This window comes from Gasterosteus aculeatus, chromosome Y (assembly GCF_964276395.1).
Source record: "Gasterosteus aculeatus chromosome Y, fGasAcu3.hap1.1, whole genome shotgun sequence".
In the NCBI taxonomy this organism is placed as follows: Eukaryota; Metazoa; Chordata; class Actinopteri; order Perciformes; family Gasterosteidae; genus Gasterosteus; species Gasterosteus aculeatus.
The window spans coordinates 3,150,834-3,170,621 of NC_135709.1; the positions used below are offsets into that span (position 1 = coordinate 3,150,834).

A 19,788-nucleotide genomic window follows, 5' to 3' on the forward strand; every position below is an offset into this window, starting at 1 on the left:
ATCCAGCTGTGGGACCTACACAGCTTGCATCTGGATGCAAACGGCAGAGATGGCGTCTGGACCCGTGGCCTCGTTGACATTGATCCGCTTAAAGACCATAAATCCACATTTATTTGTGGGTTTCATGTTGGTGGCTGTTTTCATGGAGTTCCACAAGTGTTTTGGGTTCACGGCCTGGAGGGTTTCCCTCTGTAGCAATTAGCAACTATGAATATTACATAGCAACTATGTGTGACACCCCTGATGTATGTAGTTGCAATTAGTCGAAACCGTTGTTTTAATCCGGGCAGCTCGGCCGACATGATGCAAGAAAAACGATGTGTTTTGGCTTGAGATCTTTTTATTATTTTAAAATGAGTCCAGGAAAAAGATTCCATAGCGCAGGTTCGTATCCGATAACTTCTGAATTGATCAAAATGATTGCAGTCATTTGTCACATGCCACCGAACGGGAAAGCTGCTCTGAATGATCAGTTTTATATTAAAAAAACCCAACTTGATTTCAAATGAATTGTGTACATGTTTTTTAAATCTCTTTCTTACATTCAAACGCCACGGTAATTAGTTGTTAGGGACATTTCCACAATGTAAACACCCTCATTACATCAAATTTATAATCAGGTTTATAAGATCTGACTCTGAACCCCGAGGGGGTTAAATAGGAAAATAATCCTCAGATCTCAAAAGCAAAGAGCCAACAGAAAGTTACGGTCACACAACAAAAGTCCAAGCTGATGACCCACTCTGCCCTTTTAAGTCTATTACAGTTTGCTGCTCAGCTGAGGGTGGGGGTGGGTGTGGGTGTGGCCCGTCCCCGGAAACCCTCCGTCAAAGGCGGCGTTCAGCACCTCGTCCAGGTCGGCGGCCGTGACGAAGTCGAGGTCGGCTCGAACGTTGGCCGGAAGCTCCTCCAGGTCCTTGCCGTTGCGTTTCGGGAGGATGACGCGCTTCACTCCGGCCCTGTGGGCCGCGAGGACCTTGTCCTTGATGCCGCCCACCTGGGGGGGGGGCGAAAGCAACGCACCCAGTCGGGTTAAAACCAAGTGAAGCCTCCACACTCCTCGCCATTTGCGCTGAAACGTGAAATCGCTCACCGGCAGCACCAGCCCCCTCAGCGTGATCTCTCCCGTCATGGCGACGTCCGATCTGACCAGTCGGCCGCTGAACAGCGAGGCCAGGCATGTTACTATGGTAACGCCCGCAGAGGGGCCGTCCTTGGTGACGGCTCCTGCTGGGAAGTGGAGATGGATGTCGGTCCCTTCCAGCGGGTCCGGGCCGCCGCCCACTGTTAGAGACCCGAACGTTTGTTAAAGGAGCGTGTGTGTGTGTGTCAGAGATGCTCACAAGTCTCTGATCTAGAGTCCAAGTCTCAAGTCTCTGAGCTAGAGGTCAAGTCTCTGAGCTAGAGGTCAAGTCTCAAGTCTCTGAGCTAGAGTCTAAGTCACAAGTCTCTGAGCTAGAGGTCAAGTCTCTGAGCTAGAGGTCAAGTCTCAAGTCTCTGAGCTAGAGTCCAAGTCACAAGTCTCTGAGCTAGAGGTCAAGTCTCAAGTCTCTGAGCTAGAGGTCAAGTCTCAAGTCTCTGAGCTAGAGTCCAAGTCTCAAGTCTCTGAGCTAGAGTCCAAGTCACAAGTCTCTGAGCTAGAGTCCAAGTCACAAGTCTCTGAGCTAGAGGTCAAGTCTCTGAGCTAGAGTCCAAGTCAAAAGTCTCTGAGCTAGAGTCCAAGTTTCTGAGCTAGAGTCCAAGTCGCAAGTCTCTGAGCTAGAGTCCAAGTCACAAGTCTCTGAGCTAGAGGTCAAGTCTCTGAGCTAGAGTCCAAGTCACAAGTCTCTGAGCTAGAGGTCAAGTCTCTGAGCTAGAGGTCAAGTCTCAAGTCTCTGAGCTAGAGTCCAAGTCACAAGTCTCTGAGCTAGAGGTCAAGTCTCAAGTCTCTGAGCTAGAGTCCAAGTCTCAAGTCTCTGAGCTAGAGTCCAAGTCACAAGTCTCTGAGCTAGAGTCCAAGTCACAAGTCTCTGAGCTAGAGGTCAAGTCTCTGAGCTAGAGTCCAAGTCACAAGTCTCTGAGCTAGAGTCCAAGTTTCTGAGCTAGAGTCCAAGTCGCAAGTCTCTGAGCTAGAGTCCAAGTCACAAGTCTCTGAGCTAGAGGTCAAGTCTCTGAGCTAGAGTCCAAGTCACAAGTCTCTGAGCTAGAGTCCAAGTTTCTGAGCTAGAGTCCAAGTCGCAAGTCTCTGAGCTAGAGTCCAAGTTTCTGAGCTAGAGTCCAAGTTTCAAGTCTCTGAGCTAGAGGTCAAGTCTCTGAGCTAGAGGTCCAAGTCACAAGTCTCTGAGCTAGAGTCCAAGTCACAAGTCTCTGAGCTAGAGTCCAAGTCACAAGTCTCTGAGCTAGAGGTCAAGTCTCTGAGCTAGAGGTCAAGTCTCTGAGCTAGAGGTCAAGTCTCAAGTCTCTGAGCTAGAGTCCAAGTCTCAAGTCTCTGAGCTAGAGTCCAAGTCTCTGAGCTAGAGTCCAAGTCACAAGTCTCTGAGCTAGAGTCAAAGTCTCTGAGCTAGAGGTCAAGTCTCAAGTCTCTGAGCTAGAGTCCAAGTCTCAAGTCTCTGAGCTAGAGTCCAAGTCGCAAGTCTCTGAGCTAGAGTCCAAGTCGCAAGTCTCTGAGCTAGAGTCCAAGTTTCTGAGCTAGAGTCCAAGTTTCAAGTCTCTGAGCTAGAGGTCAAGTCTCTGAGCTAGAGGTCCAAGTCACAAGTCTCTGAGCTAGAGTCCAAGTCACAAGTCTCTGAGCTAGAGTCCAAGTCACAAGTCTCTGAGCTAGAGGTCAAGTCTCTGAGCTAGAGGTCAAGTCTCTGAGCTAGAGGTCAAGTCTCAAGTCTCTGAGCTAGAGTCCAAGTCTCAAGTCTCTGAGCTAGAGTCCAAGTCTCTGAGCTAGAGTCCAAGTCACAAGTCTCTGAGCTAGAGTCAAAGTCTCTGAGCTAGAGGTCAAGTCTCAAGTCTCTGAGCTAGAGTCCAAGTCTCAAGTCTCTGAGCTAGAGTCCAAGTCTCAAGTCTCTGAGCTAGAGTCCAAGTCACAAGTCTCTGAGCTAGAGGTCAAGTCACTGAGCTAGAGTCAAAGTATCTGAGCTAGAGTCAAAGTATCTGAGCTAGAGTCAAAGTCTCTGAGCTAGAGTCCAAGTCACAAGTCTCTGAGCTAGAGGTCAAGTCTCTGATCTAGAGTCCAAGTCTCAAGTCTCTGATCTAGAGTCCAAGTCTCAAGTCTCTGAGCTAAAGTCCAAGTCACAAGTCTCTGAGCTAGAGGTCAAGTCTCTGAGCTAGAGTCAAAGTCTCTGAGCTAGAGTCCAAGTCTCTGAGCTAGAGTCCAAGTCTCTGAGCTAGAGGTCAAGTCTCAAGTCTCTGAGCTAGAGGTCAAGTCTCAAGTCTCTGAGCTAGAGTCCAAGTCTCAAGTCTCTGAGCTAGAGTCCAAGTCACAAGTCTCTGAGCTAGAGTCCAAGTCACAAGTCTCTGAGCTAGAGGTCAAGTCTCTGAGCTAGAGTCCAAGTCAAAAGTCTCTGAGCTAGAGTCCAAGTTTCTGAGCTAGAGTCCAAGTCGCAAGTCTCTGAGCTAGAGTCCAAGTCACAAGTCTCTGAGCTAGAGGTCAAGTCTCTGAGCTAGAGTCCAAGTCACAAGTCTCTGAGCTAGAGGTCAAGTCTCTGAGCTAGAGGTCAAGTCTCAAGTCTCTGAGCTAGAGTCCAAGTCACAAGTCTCTGAGCTAGAGGTCAAGTCTCAAGTCTCTGAGCTAGAGTCCAAGTCTCAAGTCTCTGAGCTAGAGTCCAAGTCACAAGTCTCTGAGCTAGAGTCCAAGTCACAAGTCTCTGAGCTAGAGGTCAAGTCTCTGAGCTAGAGTCCAAGTCACAAGTCTCTGAGCTAGAGTCCAAGTTTCTGAGCTAGAGTCCAAGTCGCAAGTCTCTGAGCTAGAGTCCAAGTCACAAGTCTCTGAGCTAGAGGTCAAGTCTCTGAGCTAGAGTCCAAGTCACAAGTCTCTGAGCTAGAGTCCAAGTTTCTGAGCTAGAGTCCAAGTCGCAAGTCTCTGAGCTAGAGTCCAAGTTTCTGAGCTAGAGTCCAAGTTTCAAGTCTCTGAGCTAGAGGTCAAGTCTCTGAGCTAGAGGTCCAAGTCACAAGTCTCTGAGCTAGAGTCCAAGTCACAAGTCTCTGAGCTAGAGTCCAAGTCACAAGTCTCTGAGCTAGAGGTCAAGTCTCTGAGCTAGAGGTCAAGTCTCTGAGCTAGAGGTCAAGTCTCAAGTCTCTGAGCTAGAGTCCAAGTCTCAAGTCTCTGAGCTAGAGTCCAAGTCTCTGAGCTAGAGTCCAAGTCACAAGTCTCTGAGCTAGAGTCAAAGTCTCTGAGCTAGAGGTCAAGTCTCAAGTCTCTGAGCTAGAGTCCAAGTCTCAAGTCTCTGAGCTAGAGTCCAAGTCACAAGTCTCTGAGCTAGAGTCCAAGTCGCAAGTCTCTGAGCTAGAGTCCAAGTTTCTGAGCTAGAGTCCAAGTTTCAAGTCTCTGAGCTAGAGGTCAAGTCTCTGAGCTAGAGGTCCAAGTCACAAGTCTCTGAGCTAGAGTCCAAGTCACAAGTCTCTGAGCTAGAGTCCAAGTCACAAGTCTCTGAGCTAGAGGTCAAGTCTCTGAGCTAGAGGTCAAGTCTCTGAGCTAGAGGTCAAGTCTCTGAGCTAGAGGTCAAGTCTCAAGTCTCTGAGCTAGAGTCCAAGTCTCAAGTCTCTGAGCTAGAGTCCAAGTCTCTGAGCTAGAGTCCAAGTCACAAGTCTCTGAGCTAGAGTCAAAGTCTCTGAGCTAGAGGTCAAGTCTCAAGTCTCTGAGCTAGAGTCCAAGTCTCAAGTCTCTGAGCTAGAGTCCAAGTCTCAAGTCTCTGAGCTAGAGTCCAAGTCACAAGTCTCTGAGCTAGAGGTCAAGTCTCTGATCTAGAGTCCAAGTCTCAAGTCTCTGATCTAGAGTCCAAGTCTCAAGTCTCTGAGCTAAAGTCCAAGTCACAAGTCTCTGAGCTAGAGGTCAAGTCTCTGAGCTAGAGTCAAAGTCTCTGAGCTAGAGTCCAAGTCTCTGAGCTAGAGGTCAAGTCTCAAGTCTCTGAGCTAGAGGTCAAGTCTCTGAGCTAGAGGTCAAGTCTCAAGTCTCTTGTGGTTATAATAAGTGTTGCCACACGTATATTAGCTTACAATTATATGTCCAACAAAGCCCATCTGATACCACGAGGTTATGAACTGATTAAATGGTACTCTGGGTAAGAAAATATTGCAAAATGTATAAGCGACGACTATTTGTTTTTCACTTGCAGAGCGTAAACATTCGTTCCCGTAACGTCGGGTCGTAGCTAAAGCAAGACGCAAGCTAACGGTGGATGGTCACTGCTCGCTTAGCTAAACATGTTTACTCACCTATCAGGGTGAGTTTTCAGAGGCCGGATAAAATTGGACGTGGTTGAGGCCGAATCTTTTATGGTAATACCGCATAAATTGCGTTTCGCGGTTCTTTTTTGTAGGAAAGTCCGAGTCTGTGTGTGTGTGTGTGTGTGTGTGCGCGCACTCACTGTTGGTGAGCTGGTAGGTTTTAGCATTTGCTCTGAGCCAGCTGATCGCCAGATGGGCGGATTCTTTCATAACGTCTCCAAGCTGACCGGTCAGGGTGAGCTGACCTTCTCCCTCCATTCGACTGGCCTCCACAAACAGAATCTCCCCCCCCAGGGGGGTCCAGGCCAGACCCACAGCCACACCTGGCAGGGTGAGCCTCTCAGACACCTGCACACACACACGCACACACACACGCACACGCACACGCACAGAGTTGGTGGAATATTCCGAATTCAAGTGGCCTTGTAATCTTCTTTCAATCAAAAGGCCGACATGATGAGACATGAGGACAAGTGCCTGCAGCGTGATCCTGACTTTATGAGACATCTTCACATTAATGAGGTGCGAGAACATTCCAGAAACTCAAGACAGCCGAAGGGGGAGGGGGGGGAGGGGAGGGGGGGGCTTCTCACCTCCATTTCAAACAGAGGAGGACCCAGGATGTCCCTCAGGGCCACGTGGTCGATCACTATGGGCATCTCGGGGGGCGCCGCCGCCTTGTCTGAGCGCATGCAACAAATTGGAACGGTTTTCAGAATAAATTCATGACGCAGCCAAACGATCGCGTGGTCACGTAACTGAAACATGCTATGAAGTTCATACAAACGCACAGTAGGTGGTGCAACGCTCCACACGGCCCACATGTGATACAGAACGATGGAGCTCAGGGTTACACACACACACACACACGTTATGCATTATGCAAAATGCAGATATACATTAAACCCTGATTAAAAATTAAAAAAGCTGGAAACCGTCAACGGGGACAAACTCCACCCATGTCAGCGCTGGATGCCCCCTGCACCCCGTTACCTGGCAACACGAGAGGTCTTTCCACCGAGCCGCACGAGACGACTCGCTGAGCCCCCCAGCTCTGATCCACGTCTCCGCTCTCCATCATAAAGGTCTTTTTTTTTTTTTATAACGGGAGATGTTTCGACTTGTCATATCCAGAAAAGCCCATGTGCTACTAGTATGATGGTGTAAAGGCTCATAATAGCATCATATTTTTACTTTATCTACTAGTTCTTTACTAATAAAAGGGGAACCTTTGATTCCTGATTACTTCATCTAGGATTTTTCTGCCCTTTTTTTATACAGAAGCAGTCTGTGGTGAGTTGAATAAGTTGAACTGTGTTCACATTGATCCGCTTCCTTTTTTTGGAACTAAGTACACACAGTAGATCACACGTCCGCTCTGCCAACCAGGAATTTGACCCCCTCGTCCGTCCCGCCGAGACACAAACAGAGCAGAGAAACCCCCCCCCCGGGCTCTTACCCCCCTGCTGTGGCGGACGCTCGGCGGCGGAAACGTCCGTCGCGGCGCCTCGGCGGCCTTCGGCGACTTTCACCGCCACCGCGCGGCAGATGGCCCCAAACTTCCTCTCCAGGGAACGCACGCCGGCCTCGCGGGTGTAGCTACAACGACGCACACAAAGACACACAAAGCAGATGGATACAGTTATGTGGGGGGGAGGGGGGGGGGGGTCAAGTGAGGAACGACAGTCGCCGTTTCTGGTTGCTCGTATTTGGGTGACTTATGAAACAAAGTCTTATCCGCTCAAAATCAACTAAAGTAATCGGTTCTGACAAAAAAATGACATCTCACATTATGTGTTTTGGTCACTTTGACACAAAAAAAAACCCAAGTCACATGTAACTTATTTTCAAAATAATGCAAAAAAGTGAAGTCAGGAGTATCCCTCTAAGGACGAGCACCGGGCTGTCTGCTGTTAGCCGTTTCCATGGTTACCAGTGAGGTAACCAGTGTTCTTTTTTTTAAAATTTGACCGGGCTGTTACTAATATTAATGAAGCCATTTATTCCACCACTCGAATGTTTAGAACCTGAGTCTTTGGTTGTGGATTCTTTGTGAGAGCTGCTCTCAATCGAAGACGCCGGCTCCTCCGTCTCGTCTTTCGCTCCCATCTCTTACGCCACCTCTGCTCCCATCGGATCCCGCCGACCGAGGCGCACAGATGCAACTGATCCGCTCTCCCCCCGTGAGTTATGGCCCTTTTCTTTTCTCCCCTCGGCTGGCTTCAATCTTGGCAGGTCAGAGGATTCTTGTACGTGCTTCTCAGCGACGCGCCGGCTTCATCTTTGGCACGCGGCGGCGGCGGTGGTGGTGGTCGTGCAGGCGCTGTTTGATTTAACAGTGACGTTGTCTCGTAATCTCTGCTCAGATCGACCCTTCGTGCCGGAGCCCCCCCCCCTCACCCCCTCAATCCCACACCGGCCGGGTGATTATCGTGGCCACATGAAACCGTGAGACAAACCAGATTGTCGACCCCTGACGTAGCGCGTATATTTCAACTTAACCCTCCCTCTAAAGGCCCCCACCCTGACCCCGCATAACCTTTACCAGATGGACGGAAACGCGCCGTGGAGGAATCTGGTGCTCACGCCACCACCAGGACCGGCCCTGAACCAATGGAAGCCCCCCCGCTCGTTTCACCGCGTATGTGTTTTTTGCAGAAACCCCCTGCGCACCTGCTGATGACGTCCTGGGTGGTGTCCTGCGGGACGTGCAGCTGCTGAGGCGTCAGTCCATGCTGCTCCAGCTGGTTTGGGATCAGGTGGCGGTGAGCGATCTCCACCTTCTCCTCCCGGGTGTAGCCTGAAACGCGACAGGCGCACACACACACACTTTGATAAAACAGCGACCTCGGCTTGAGCGCCGCACTCTTATAACATCGCCGGCGATCCGCTGGGGAATTCGACGCAGCAGCGCTTTCCCTTTTTCGACGCGCCGGCGAAGTCCCCCCCCCCCCCCCCCCCCCGCCTGTGATATGCTAACCCTGAACCTGTTGTCATAACTCTCGCCAGTCACAGCAGGGTGTGTTATTTCGCAGCCTTTAGACGGAGCAACGGGAAGGGAAAAAATGACAACTACTACTTTCCTCAAAACAGGCGGGATTCTATCAGGTTCACCTTCTCCCGTCCGGCGGCATTTCTGTCCTCCCCCGCCGTGTCTCATGTCAAGTCTTCATGGACCTCAGGTTGTGAAACAAGCTACCGATCGATTCTTTCCGGCAATAAATCGAGTACCTGCGGGTCGTCGCTGGACACGCAGCCGGACGGCCTCGACACACGTGCACTCAACTTGGGAACTGCTCCGTCACCACGACGGGGACCGCTGCGACCTGAACTCACCCGCTACCTGCAGCACCTCCATCCTGTCCAGCAGGGCGGGGGGGATGGTCGCCGTGGTGTTCGCGGTGGCGATAAAGAGCACTTGGGAGAGGTCAAAGGCCACGTTGAGGTAATGGTCAGTGAAGCTGTGGTTCTGCTCCGGGTCCAGGACCTGAGAGAGATGCAAGACATCCGATACCGATGGAAGAGGATTCCTCCCAACCCTCGTCGTCAAAAAACAACGTCACGTCTTCTCCTCACCTCCAGCAGTGCGGCCGCCGGGTCTCCCTGCAGGCCCCTCCCCAGCTTGTCCACCTCGTCCAAGAGGAACACGGGATTATTCACGCCGACCGTCTTCAGGCCGTTGATAATGCGCCCGGGCATGCTCCCCACGTACGTGCGCCTGGGGAAACCATTTGAAATCATTTGCTTTACGCACAGGCACGTGAATTGATTGAGTGCGGGAGGGGCGGGAATCTCTTGGCACCTCACGATTCCGATTCCAAACCGATTATCGATGCATCTCGATTTTCTAAATGTTCTCAAATCTGAGTTTGCTACTCAGAGGTTGCTAATCACTTCCTACTTTATTTGATAATTAAAGAAAATCAACAGATGAATTACCTTCTCTAATTTTTTATAAGAGAAAAAAAAAGATCTTTGTCAAAAATATGATTTTCTATCAACAATCGTTTTTCTTTTAAATGAAGAAAAAGCTGCTCTTAGTCTCAGACTGGTTCGTTTTTGTAAAATACTGGAAAAAAGTCCAAATCTGTGAATATCTCGCCAACTTTCAATACGGATCGACTTTTTGGAAAATGGAAATAATGAGGTAAGATGTGCGCAGGCTCCTCCATAGTTCAGTAAAGTTATTAGATATTCAGATTCAGACTGACGGACCGGTCTGCGAGCTGGACGCATTGCTCTTAATGTGCCGGTAATGATGGTAAATGATGCTTGTAGCTGGTTGTCATCTACGCTCCACTACGGTTACCGAAGGGGGACGTTTGTTTTTTGACAACGTTTTATCTCATACTTTCTCAGACTTTCTATCCCCTTACATTAGTGCGGAAATGGGCTTCTATAGTTGTGTGAATGCATCACTCCGGCCAATCAAAAGACGGGTTTGTAACCAATCAGGTGTAGAGACCATGGTGACTGGCTCCGCCCCCTCACTGTCAGAAAGGAAAACAGCGAGCGCGTAGAAAACACCTTGGAGCGCCAACAAATATCTTGCGCGAGACAGACTTTTTTTTTTTTTATTCCGATTATTAACCTTTCTGAATCGAGACCGAATCGATCAAGAGAGAATCGAGAGAAATCGAAAAATCGCGTGAGGAGTCGTCACATGTTTGCGTTCCCGTTTGTCACGTCGCAGCGGGACGGTAACAAGAGAGCAAGCGAGAGCGCGCAGGCGGTGGCGTCCCTCTGGCCTCCGCTCGGGCCTTTCAGAGGGTTCATTTCTCCCACAGACTCATCTGGCTTTCATCGCGGCGTTTCAACTTCTCTTTAGAAAATAAGTGGATCGCCTCTGCAAGCGGAGATGTGTGTGTGTTTTGACAGAGATAAGACGCGGGAAGCAGATCGGGCCGATCAAAGACGAGCTGCGTGAACCCACGGCCCGAAACTCCCGTGACCTTTGGGCCGACTCGCGTTACGGAGGCTCCGTGGGAGTCAAACCATCCACTTGCTTGGGTTGTTGCCTGTTCGCGGGTCCACCATTCGTTACTCCCGATGTGGCGGTGATCTCTTATTTCTACTTTTCCTGTTTTTGAAAAGTGTGGATTATGGAATGAAAATTCATTCGATTCCCCAAAGATTGTCCACCGGAGACAATCTTTGACCTGACACACCCGGGCTGGATAAGTCGGGCCTGGCCAGACGCCGTTGATGGGGTGGACTAAAAATTGGCTGGGGATTCTATGTAATGATAACATGTGGATTGTTGTGTTTTTTTCCTCTGGGGCGATCCTGAATCATTACGTTTGTCACACATTTTGGACAAAAGGCAGCGTTTCTTTGATTTTTTTTTTTTTTTGGCAGCAATAACCTTTCTTTAGTTTTTCTACAGTACATTGTATTCAATAAAAGTGACTAAACTTACTTTTTGGATGGTATGAAGCCAGAAATGCAGACATATGGCAAAATGTAGAGTGGTTTATACGAAAAGGAAACTGGATAAAAACCACGACTGTAGTTCGAACTGCTTCATCCAAAGAGCAAATAATTCACTCAATGACAAGCTGCCGAAGAACAAAGACCCAACCTCAGTAAATGAAGTCTGCGGAACACATGTGTAATTGAGGACGATATATATATTATATATATATATACATTATATATATATATTATATATATATATACATTATATATATATATAATATATATATATATATATATATTATATATATATATAATATATTTTTTATATATATATATATAAAATATATTAATAAATGATATATATATATATATATATATATATATATATATATAATGTGTTTTCACAGGTAATTCACATGTTTGTATGCAGTTTGCAGGCCTCGCCACTGTCCGGTACCTGTGTCCACGGATGTCCGACTGGTCACAGATGCCTCCTAAAGCGATGCGGTGAAACTCTCGGCCCAGGGTCCTGGCGATGGAGCGTCCTACACTGGTCTTACCAACTCCTGGGGGCCCCACAAAGCAAATGATCGGCCCCTGAAGACAAAAGCAACGGTATCAAATTTCAAAAAGTGACGAAAGTAAGGCACATAGAGAAACCCCCTCTTTTTGTCTTTCTATCTTTTGCGGCCTGATCTGTAGGACACACCTTCAGAGAAGTCTTCAGCTGTCTAACCGCGAGGTACTCCAGCACGCGTCTCTTCAGCTTGTCCATGGCATAGTGGTCGTTGTCCAACAGGGTGCGAGCCGCTTGGATGTCCAGGCAGTCTGAGGAGGGGGTGTTGAATGTGGACGGATCCCAGAGCGCGAGAGAGAGAGAGAGAGGGGGAAACGTTTGGGTTAGTGAAGGAAACAACAATTAGGAGGCAGGAGAGAAGGAGGGATGACTGGCTGAAGAAGTGAGGAGCAAGAAGAGGAAAGCGGTTTCAAAGACTGGACATTATTTTGTGGAGTCCTTTAACGTGGCGCACTGACATTTTATGTTGTGGCCAGCCGGCACAAATACATTGTATCGTTTTAGGGCTTTGTGGGGGCAAATTTTATCGCCTTGGACTTTCGATGGGAACATTTTGGTTTCACCTTTGCACTTTATCTGAAGCTCCTAACCACAGTTGTAATGCTTCACATGTTAGCAAACAGTTAAACACCCAGAATTTATGGAGCAAAATTAGCTTTGTGTGTTTGATAAACCTGATGAATATCGCCATCTCTCCACTAGATAAATGCACCACGTTGTCTCTTTGACCCAGTAAGTGGTCACAGCATTTCTCACTGAACGAAGCTGCAGGTGGAGCAGCAATGAGAGTGAAGAAATGAGCAGAGAGATGCTACAACACACCAAATCGGGGAAAAAGACACCAGCCTCCCTTTCACTTGCAAGACGCCAGTGACGTTGAGGCCGCGGCGGTTGAAATAACGAAGCCCTGAAGAAATAGAAATGGAAGCCCATTATGTAACCGGCCGTTAATCTGGTGCACGGCTCCGTTCGTGCACCAGATTGAAACCTACAATTGTCACAACCTCAGTAATGAACGCGTGACGTTTTAAACCCTTTTCTTTCAGCTGACCACACGAACGCAAGACCGATTACGTTGCAATATTCCGCACAGCGGCGACGACACTGTTACAGCCCCCACATAAAACATTAGGCTGGGTGGATTTCAGCATCATCTCCAGAGGATCTGAGGCATGTGACACGTGTGGCTTCCAGCTCCGTGTACCTTTGGTGCTTTTGCTCCATGGCAACTCTACCATCAAATCCAAGTAGTTTCTGGCCAGGGAGAATTCGGGCATTGACTGGGGCATCTTCTTCAACCTGAAAACAGAGGAACGAGAGGAGTCGTTGAAGTAGGGGGGGATCGTTTTCAAAGGGATCCGAGAGAATGGAAATGATTCAAAAGGTTTGACAGCGTGCAAATGGGAAGACGGGAAAATGTGCGTCGGAAAGTTTGACAAAACTTTGCCTTACGCGATGCCTTCTTTTCACATTTAAATGCAACATTTTAAATACAAAACCAAATTTTGTTGTTTCTTTCCCCCCCCCCCCCCACTGATCACTTGTAGCACATTCCACTTTCCATCTAAAGGCCGGTCGCTATCTTGGTCTCGCCAGCTCCCAACCAGGCCGTGCTTTTTCTATGGAAATGTCTATGTTGTCGACCATGTAACAGTAGGGGGGAGAAGCCCTTCTTGTTCACCTACTTCTCTCCTGTTTTACAGTTAGGGAGTTAGGTAAGATTCTTGTACTTTTCTTTTGTTGGGGGAGGGGACGGTTAGGGAGGTAACATTTTGGTTAAGATTGTTTGTTGTTTCTTGTTTTGGGCAACGCTGACCCTGACGCCTATTTGTAAGCAGCACTGCTGCTTATTTGGGAGTGGCAGGGCAGGAGAGCGCCACCCATAGGTACACATGCAACACCCTCTGTCCCGGAACCCCCCCATCTGCACAGGGAACACTTTGCCCCAAAGAAAAACCTTAACAGGGAGACAAAAAAGAAAGAAAACTAAAAGTAGAACCCTCCTCCAGGTTGCAGTGCAATTTCCTCCGACCATATAAATCCCTTAATTCACACAAATATATTCTTAGTAAAACAAAATAATCCTTGTTTTAATTGAATTATTGGTCCATGGTTATGGAATCCCAGTGAGCCAACATTTAACCAAACATACACATTTATTTTCAATCAAAGACTACAGCAAATAGGGGCATACTATAGGTATAACAGCAGATGTTAAACGTTGACATTTTACGGTTAATTGCAGTATTATTCAAACAGAGGAGAAACATTTCACCTGTTGAGCTCTTTGAGGCAAACTCGGAGTGCGGCGTCCGACATCTTGGCCCTGTGAACCTTCTTTTCCAAGGCGGCGATGTCATCGCCGTCCTCATCTTCAGGCTCCTCACCCAGGTTGAACGGCCGACCCGAGACCACTCCCCCTTTACGCACCTGAACAGATGAGACGGGTAAGCGAGGCTTATGCACGCACACACACACACACACACACACTTTGTTGAGAGCAAAAGCGCGAATGCAAATGTTTCTTACCCGCTTCTCATTTTCGGGACCTGAAGACATCTTCCTGTTTTTCTGCAGCAGTTTTAGTCCTTCTATTTGTCTGGTCAACATGGGCAGAGCTCTCTTAAATCGCTCCTCCAAGGTCAACGCATCCAGGACCTTTACAGCACACAGAAGCATCATTTCAAGAATACATTCCGCTCAGGGAAAAGCACACTTTAATCCATGCGGTAATGACCAGATACAAATGTCCCCTGGAGAAAGACGAAGACGGACACGCTACCAAAACGGCACAAACCCTTTTTTTAAAATGTGTCCCTGAATGTGCGACGAGCGGCGCGTTTGCTCTTTAACTGGCTCTTTAGATTGAAACTGTAAAAAAAAAATACAGCGAGATGCTGTAATGAAACTTTCACCTCCCGTTTCGTCTCCGTTTAAGTCGTTTTTAGGTTTAAAACTTGGACCACACCCACCCGGCCGTTCGCCTCACCTGGAGTTTCTCCTTGTTTGAGGTGCGGATCATGGAGGCCACCACATCGGGCAGAGCCGCCCTGGGCAGACTGTCCAGAAGACGCCGGAACTTGGCCACCACTGGAACCGACATGTCCAACATACCCAGCAACTGTGCACACACACACACACACACGTGGAAAGTTTTATATGATGCACGATGAAATGCTGAGTTGTTGAAAGGGGCGAGACAAATGGATTTGACCTGCTTTGCCTAAAACAGACACAATGAATGTGTTGGAAGAACTGCAGGTTGGTGGAGCTAAATTATTATGGAATATATTAAGTAGTTAAGAAACAATCTGTGATTCAAGGAAAAGCCATCGTCGTAATTCTTATAATAATAAATTATCCCTGAGGGATCCCAGAGTTTTTGGAGAGCTGGAATGTTAAACTTTCTCCAGGATTTCTGGTATAGCTCAGAAATAAATTATTAAGCAAAGATGGACGATGAATCATTTTCCAAAAATTATATATAATCTCGTAAATTATAAGTGCTTGACGGCAGCAGCCTTGTACTTCTTCTCACGTAGTTCCAAGGTAACGCTGCAATGCAGCAGGAGAGACATCACCACTACTATGAATGAACCAACCAAACAAACAACATTGGAAACAGATGTGTTTGACGAGAATCACCGAAGGAAACCTTTAAAAAGAGCCATGTTTAGGTGATTGACAAGTTATAGTGGCGTCGTAAAGGGCCTCAGCTTTGTTATGACGAGAGTCCCCAGTAAGCGTCGTCAGTGAGGAGCAGACGCGTTCAATGGCGCAATGAAACAGGCAATAAAAAGGGGTTATAAGAAAGTGTGAAGAGGTCCTCAAAGCGTTCAGCCACAAGCTGGCCGCCCAGAATATCCTGCAGTTTGCTGCAGCAGAATGAGAGACCGGCCACTGACGCGCCCATGCATGCACACTCACGCACACACTCACGCATGCATGCAAACACTCATGCATGCACACACTCATGCATGCAAACACTCATGCATGCACACACTCATGCATGCACACACTGATTCACACACTCGTGCAGACGTGCAGCGACCAATCTCAGCATCATCCTGGCGGCGACGATAAGCAATCCTTTTTTTTTTTTTTCTGGTTAAGTAAGCCCGGAGGTAAGAGGCTCAGTTATTCTAAATCAGACGCGGATGTGCATCATGAACAATGACAACTTTACGCCCGTTAGACGAACACCAGTGAAGCTTTGACGCGAAATATTAACAGCTGGTTGAATGAACGAAGCGAGACGTTTGATTTGCAGATGCAAAAATGGAAGCAGCCGTACTTGAAATGCGCCGTGGTTTACTAAAGCAGCCCCCCCTCCCCTTACCCTCCCCGGATGGACAAAAATGAGCCCTTGAATACATTTTTAACCATTTGCTATGCTATGCAAGGTGAACTCTGAGCTAAAAGGGGAGTGGGGTGGGGGGGGGGGGGGCAGCTTTGCCATTGGTTTGGCCTGTAACAGTTTAGTGCAGTCGTATTTAACGAACCCCCGTAGAAGGCCTGTGATTGACGCCTGGCCGATTGGGAGCGATAACTCGCTCGGGGTAAAGGGAGGAGGGGGGGCAGCTTTGCCATTGGTTCGGCCTGTAACAGATTAGTGCAGTCGTAGTCGGGGGAGGGTGTACGACTTCCGTGGACTAACGCCACGCTTCGTTTTCCTAATGAATGTCATACTGCTGTGAGTTCTCCCAAAGACAAGCACCTCAGTGTTCCGTTGGATGTAGGACCCTTAACTAAACCCACATGGAACCTGAAAAGAGTTTTATAACGTCCGGGTAGAAGAATCTCATCTGGTTTAAAAAGCAGAATGTCCTTTAGCTGTAATACGATCCATTTCATTTCCATTCTTACATGTTAACATAGGCTGGCACGTTTCCACACACACACTGACACACACACACACACACCTGTACGGCAGCCTGGTAGAACTTGATTGACAGCTCCCCTAGCTCGCCCTCGCTGGATGAGGCCCCCTCTGTTATCGGAGTCGTGTAATGCTCCAGTTTATCCAGCTGCTCCACCTGCAGTTCATTTTGCAATTAAAGAGCCACACGTTGATATCACCCACATTTGCATGGGTTAATTACTGAGTGACAGTTGTTTTAGTCCTTTAGTGAGGGGAGGGGCGGGGCATGATAAAGGAAACCCCCATAAATGCATCTTTGTCACGGCTTCATTGGGAATTAGCAGATGGGAGGTACCTTTTGGAGTTTTGGAGGTTTGTTTGTACTGAAGGGCTGCTCGCTGTCGACACGACAGATTATGGCGCGTTTCCACCGAGCGGTGCGGTGCGGTGCGGTGCTGTACGGGTCGGGTCGGTACCCTTTTATTTGTGTCACCACTGCCAAAAGTTGAGAATGGTACCAAAAATCCGAACCGTACCGAACCACTTTTTGGGTACCCTTCCGTTGGGGCACCTGGCACAGTTGTTTGGTACTAAAGGGGCGGAGCTAGACTCACTGCAGAGCGTCGATTGGTTGAAAGAGTGTCGTCATTCGCCGTCAATCTACTTTCCGTCACGTACCACGCCTATCAAGTGACGTCATCGCTACTTTCTGGAATACACCACGCCTATCAAGTAAGGGTACTGTTGGCGGTGGAAACGCTCCGCAAATCATGGTTAACAGACCCGAGCCGTACCGCTCGGTGGAAACGCGCCATTAGATATTGGAGACCTCCACATGTATGGTTGACATACAGGACACTCCCCCCCCGGGGCCACTTTAGGAACAACTGTTAATGCGGTTCACCTCGGCCAGGACAAAGGGTCGCTCCTTCAGCAGGCCGGACACACTGAAGCGGCACAACCCGGTGATGAGGAGGGTGTAGTGGGGCTTCGGCCAGTTGCTGCCCACCACCTGCACCGCTATCCCCGCCGTGCCAATCCTACCGAGGCGGAGACAGACGAGGCAGTGGAAATCATTGAACAGGACATTTGTGAAACGCCCGCAGGCACGGAGCGGAGTTGATTTTGGGCGACTCAAAAAGGATTCGGCCTTTGGCTTCGACTTATGCGGCCTCAGGTGTCGCAATCTGTGCAACCCCTCCGTCCGAGGACGGGTTGCTGAATCAGCTTCCAATGGTCACACAAGGGAGAGAACATTGTTGTCCATTATGGAAGGTGATGGAAAAGACCGCCTACCTTGACCTCTACATTGCGTTGATAGCGTTGCCATTCAAGGATTAGAAAGACGGGAGAGAACACTTTGTTTACACCTAAACGAAATACGCTTCGTAAAACGACGGGGCTACTGTCCTCATCCGGGCTGGATTTCAACCACGTCCCAGTTCCAAGAGGCCACAGACCTTCCGTCGACTCACTCTGAACCTTATTCATGAAGAAATGTATGTTTAGAAGTTCGTCCAGGAAAACAAGCTAGAATGGGGTTCATTATATTATATACATATATATATATATATATATATAAAACAATATACACGCACAAAACACACACACACTGGATGTCCTCAGTGGCTCCGAGTAGACGTGAGATCCCCCCAATTCACTGACACTAAATTGGGAAATATTTTAGTGTGGACAGTTTATTGACCTGTTTACCTTTAATCTTGTTGTACAAAATATAACATTCTAATTCCTCACACTTAGCGAGGACATTAAAGCTTTGTTCTACAGCTTGGCTGCTTTGAATATGGCTGAGCGACTCCCCCGTCCACACACATGCAAAAGGTATGTTTCTGATTGTGAGCTTGCGGCGGGTAAGAAATAAATTCCTGGATTTAATGTGTGTGAAGTTGCAGCCCCCCGAAGAGTGGAAGCCTTTAGAAGACAGTGTTTAAAAGGGAAAAGACGCTTAGAACGAGCATTATATCCCTCTAACATATATGAGACATTGCTTTGATTTAACACAGCAGCCAAAGGCTCATCAGATTGTCTCAATTCCTTTTGTTGATAGATTCTGCATGCAGAAATGCAAAGTACTTTGCTCAAGGGCACCAAGCGTTTCCAGTATCTGTGGTTGGGGGAAAAGACAAAACTGTGACACAATCGCTTGTTCTTAGTAACCAGACTGACCTGGTAGGAAGCTGGCGAAAGGTTAAAGGTCAAAGTCCACCTAGCTGTGCCTCACTGCAGAGCACCGCTAAACTAGGCTTTAGTCCCTCATGTTCCCTCATATATATATATATATCCCTCATATATATATATATATATATATGTATATATATATATTATATAATATATAAATTATATAATATATATATTATATAATATAATATATAAATTATATAATATATATATATATATATATTTATATATTATATAATATAATATATAAATTATATAGAATATATATATACTGTATATAAAAAAAACAAAATAATAATAATAATTGGTTATTATTAACATAATATTTTTTGGGGGGGAAAGAATGAATATTACATGTAGGCCTCGAGGGGAAAGCCAGAGGTTAAACTTTACTGGAACAAATCACAAAATATCACATGCAATGACAATCGTCATGGAAACGTAACAAAGGAAACAAAAAGTCCTCCGATGAGCAGCATAAACTCTGTCACGCGACCGGAGAGGTCAGCTGAAAGGCACGACCTCTCCCAACTGGGACATGTTGTTACACAACATGTGTCAACAGACACAGTATTTCTCATTTGCCCAAAAAGCTGCTCATAGTGTCTCCAAAACAAGAACGGAAGACGCGGACTTTGTTGTCTCGCAGGACTCTGGTTTGTCCCCCCCCCCCCGTGTTATCTCTGAGTGTGTATTACTTGTGCAGGGCGGGCAGGCCGTCCGTGTCCCGCTCCGGGTCCCTGGTGTTGGGAATCACCCCTATGATGGTGCTCTTCAGCGACGTGCCCCGCAGCAGCCGCTGGCTGACCAGGTGCATGTTCCGCGGGGAGTCCACGGTGAACCGGGCCGTGGAGCCCGGCAGGAGCACCGCCTCGTGGCTCAGCAGCAGCGGCAGCCGGCTCGGCACCTGGATTCCGTCGCCGGACGCCATCGTCCGTCGTCGTCTTCTCGGTTAGTTCCGGAAGACAAACGCCCGCTGCCGTCGGATGGGCCGAGCGGCAGGGAGACTTCCGAGTCGGGCTTTCAAAATAAAGCTCTCACCGAAGAGTCGGATACACGATTCGGCCTACGATGAGATTGAATTCACGTTTCTGAAATCAAATCGCTGGGTTTTTGTATTCACAGTTATTCTCGCACGGTTGTTGACCCCCTCAAAGGGATTATTTGGTATTTGTGTCCGTCTTTACCTATGCGTGTTTACTTCTGGTACGCGCTGGACGGGCTACGGGTAGTCCTCGTGGACAAAATGTGCGTAATCGCGAATTCTTTGTTGCTCTTTTTCAATTGACGAGATATTTCCCCCCCCCCCCCCGTTAATATC

At 48.0% G+C, this 19,788-nt stretch overlaps 1 protein-coding gene across 2 annotated transcripts; it reads right to left on the reverse strand.

Moving 5' to 3' along the window:
- Positions 1–322: 322 nt before the first annotated feature.
- Positions 323–19,677, reverse strand: LOC120809315 (lon protease homolog 2, peroxisomal). 2 transcript variants are annotated; one of them, XM_040163024.2, is made up of 17 exons: positions 19,166–19,677; positions 17,173–17,308; positions 16,330–16,443; positions 14,397–14,528; positions 13,937–14,065; positions 13,683–13,837; positions 12,612–12,706; positions 11,540–11,658; positions 11,288–11,427; positions 8,989–9,130; positions 8,749–8,899; positions 8,086–8,212; positions 6,872–7,011; positions 6,006–6,094; positions 5,553–5,760; positions 1,094–1,284; positions 323–997 (listed from the first exon to the last, which is right to left on the reverse strand). In XM_040163024.2, the coding sequence occupies exons 1-17, from the start codon at positions 19,396–19,398 to the stop codon at positions 761–763; spliced, it is 2,538 nt and encodes an 845-aa protein (XP_040018958.2). In that variant the 5' UTR covers positions 19,399–19,677; the 3' UTR covers positions 323–760. The 2 variants fall into 2 exon arrangements, with proteins under 2 accessions (XP_040018958.2, XP_040018959.2); XM_040163025.2 differs by lacking the exons at positions 16,330–16,443; positions 17,173–17,308 and having other exon boundaries at positions 19,166–19,409.
- Between the last annotated feature and the right edge of the window lie 111 nt (positions 19,678–19,788).

What these genes read in the sequence shown, in the direction of transcription:
- LOC120809315 (XM_040163024.2), bottom strand. Translation starts at nt 19,398, where the DNA reads ATGGCGTCCGGCGACGGAATCCAGGTGCCGAGCCGGCTGCCGCTGCTG. An exon ending in AGCTGAAGACTTCTCTGAAG is followed by an intron (nt 11,428 to 11,539) that starts GTGTGTCCTACA and finishes TTTTGTCTTCAG; the next exon opens with GGGCCGATCATTTGCTTTGT. An exon ending in AACCTACCAGCTCACCAACA is followed by an intron (nt 1,285 to 5,552) that starts GTGAGTGCGCGC and finishes GGTCTCTAACAG; the next exon opens with TGGGCGGCGGCCCGGACCCG.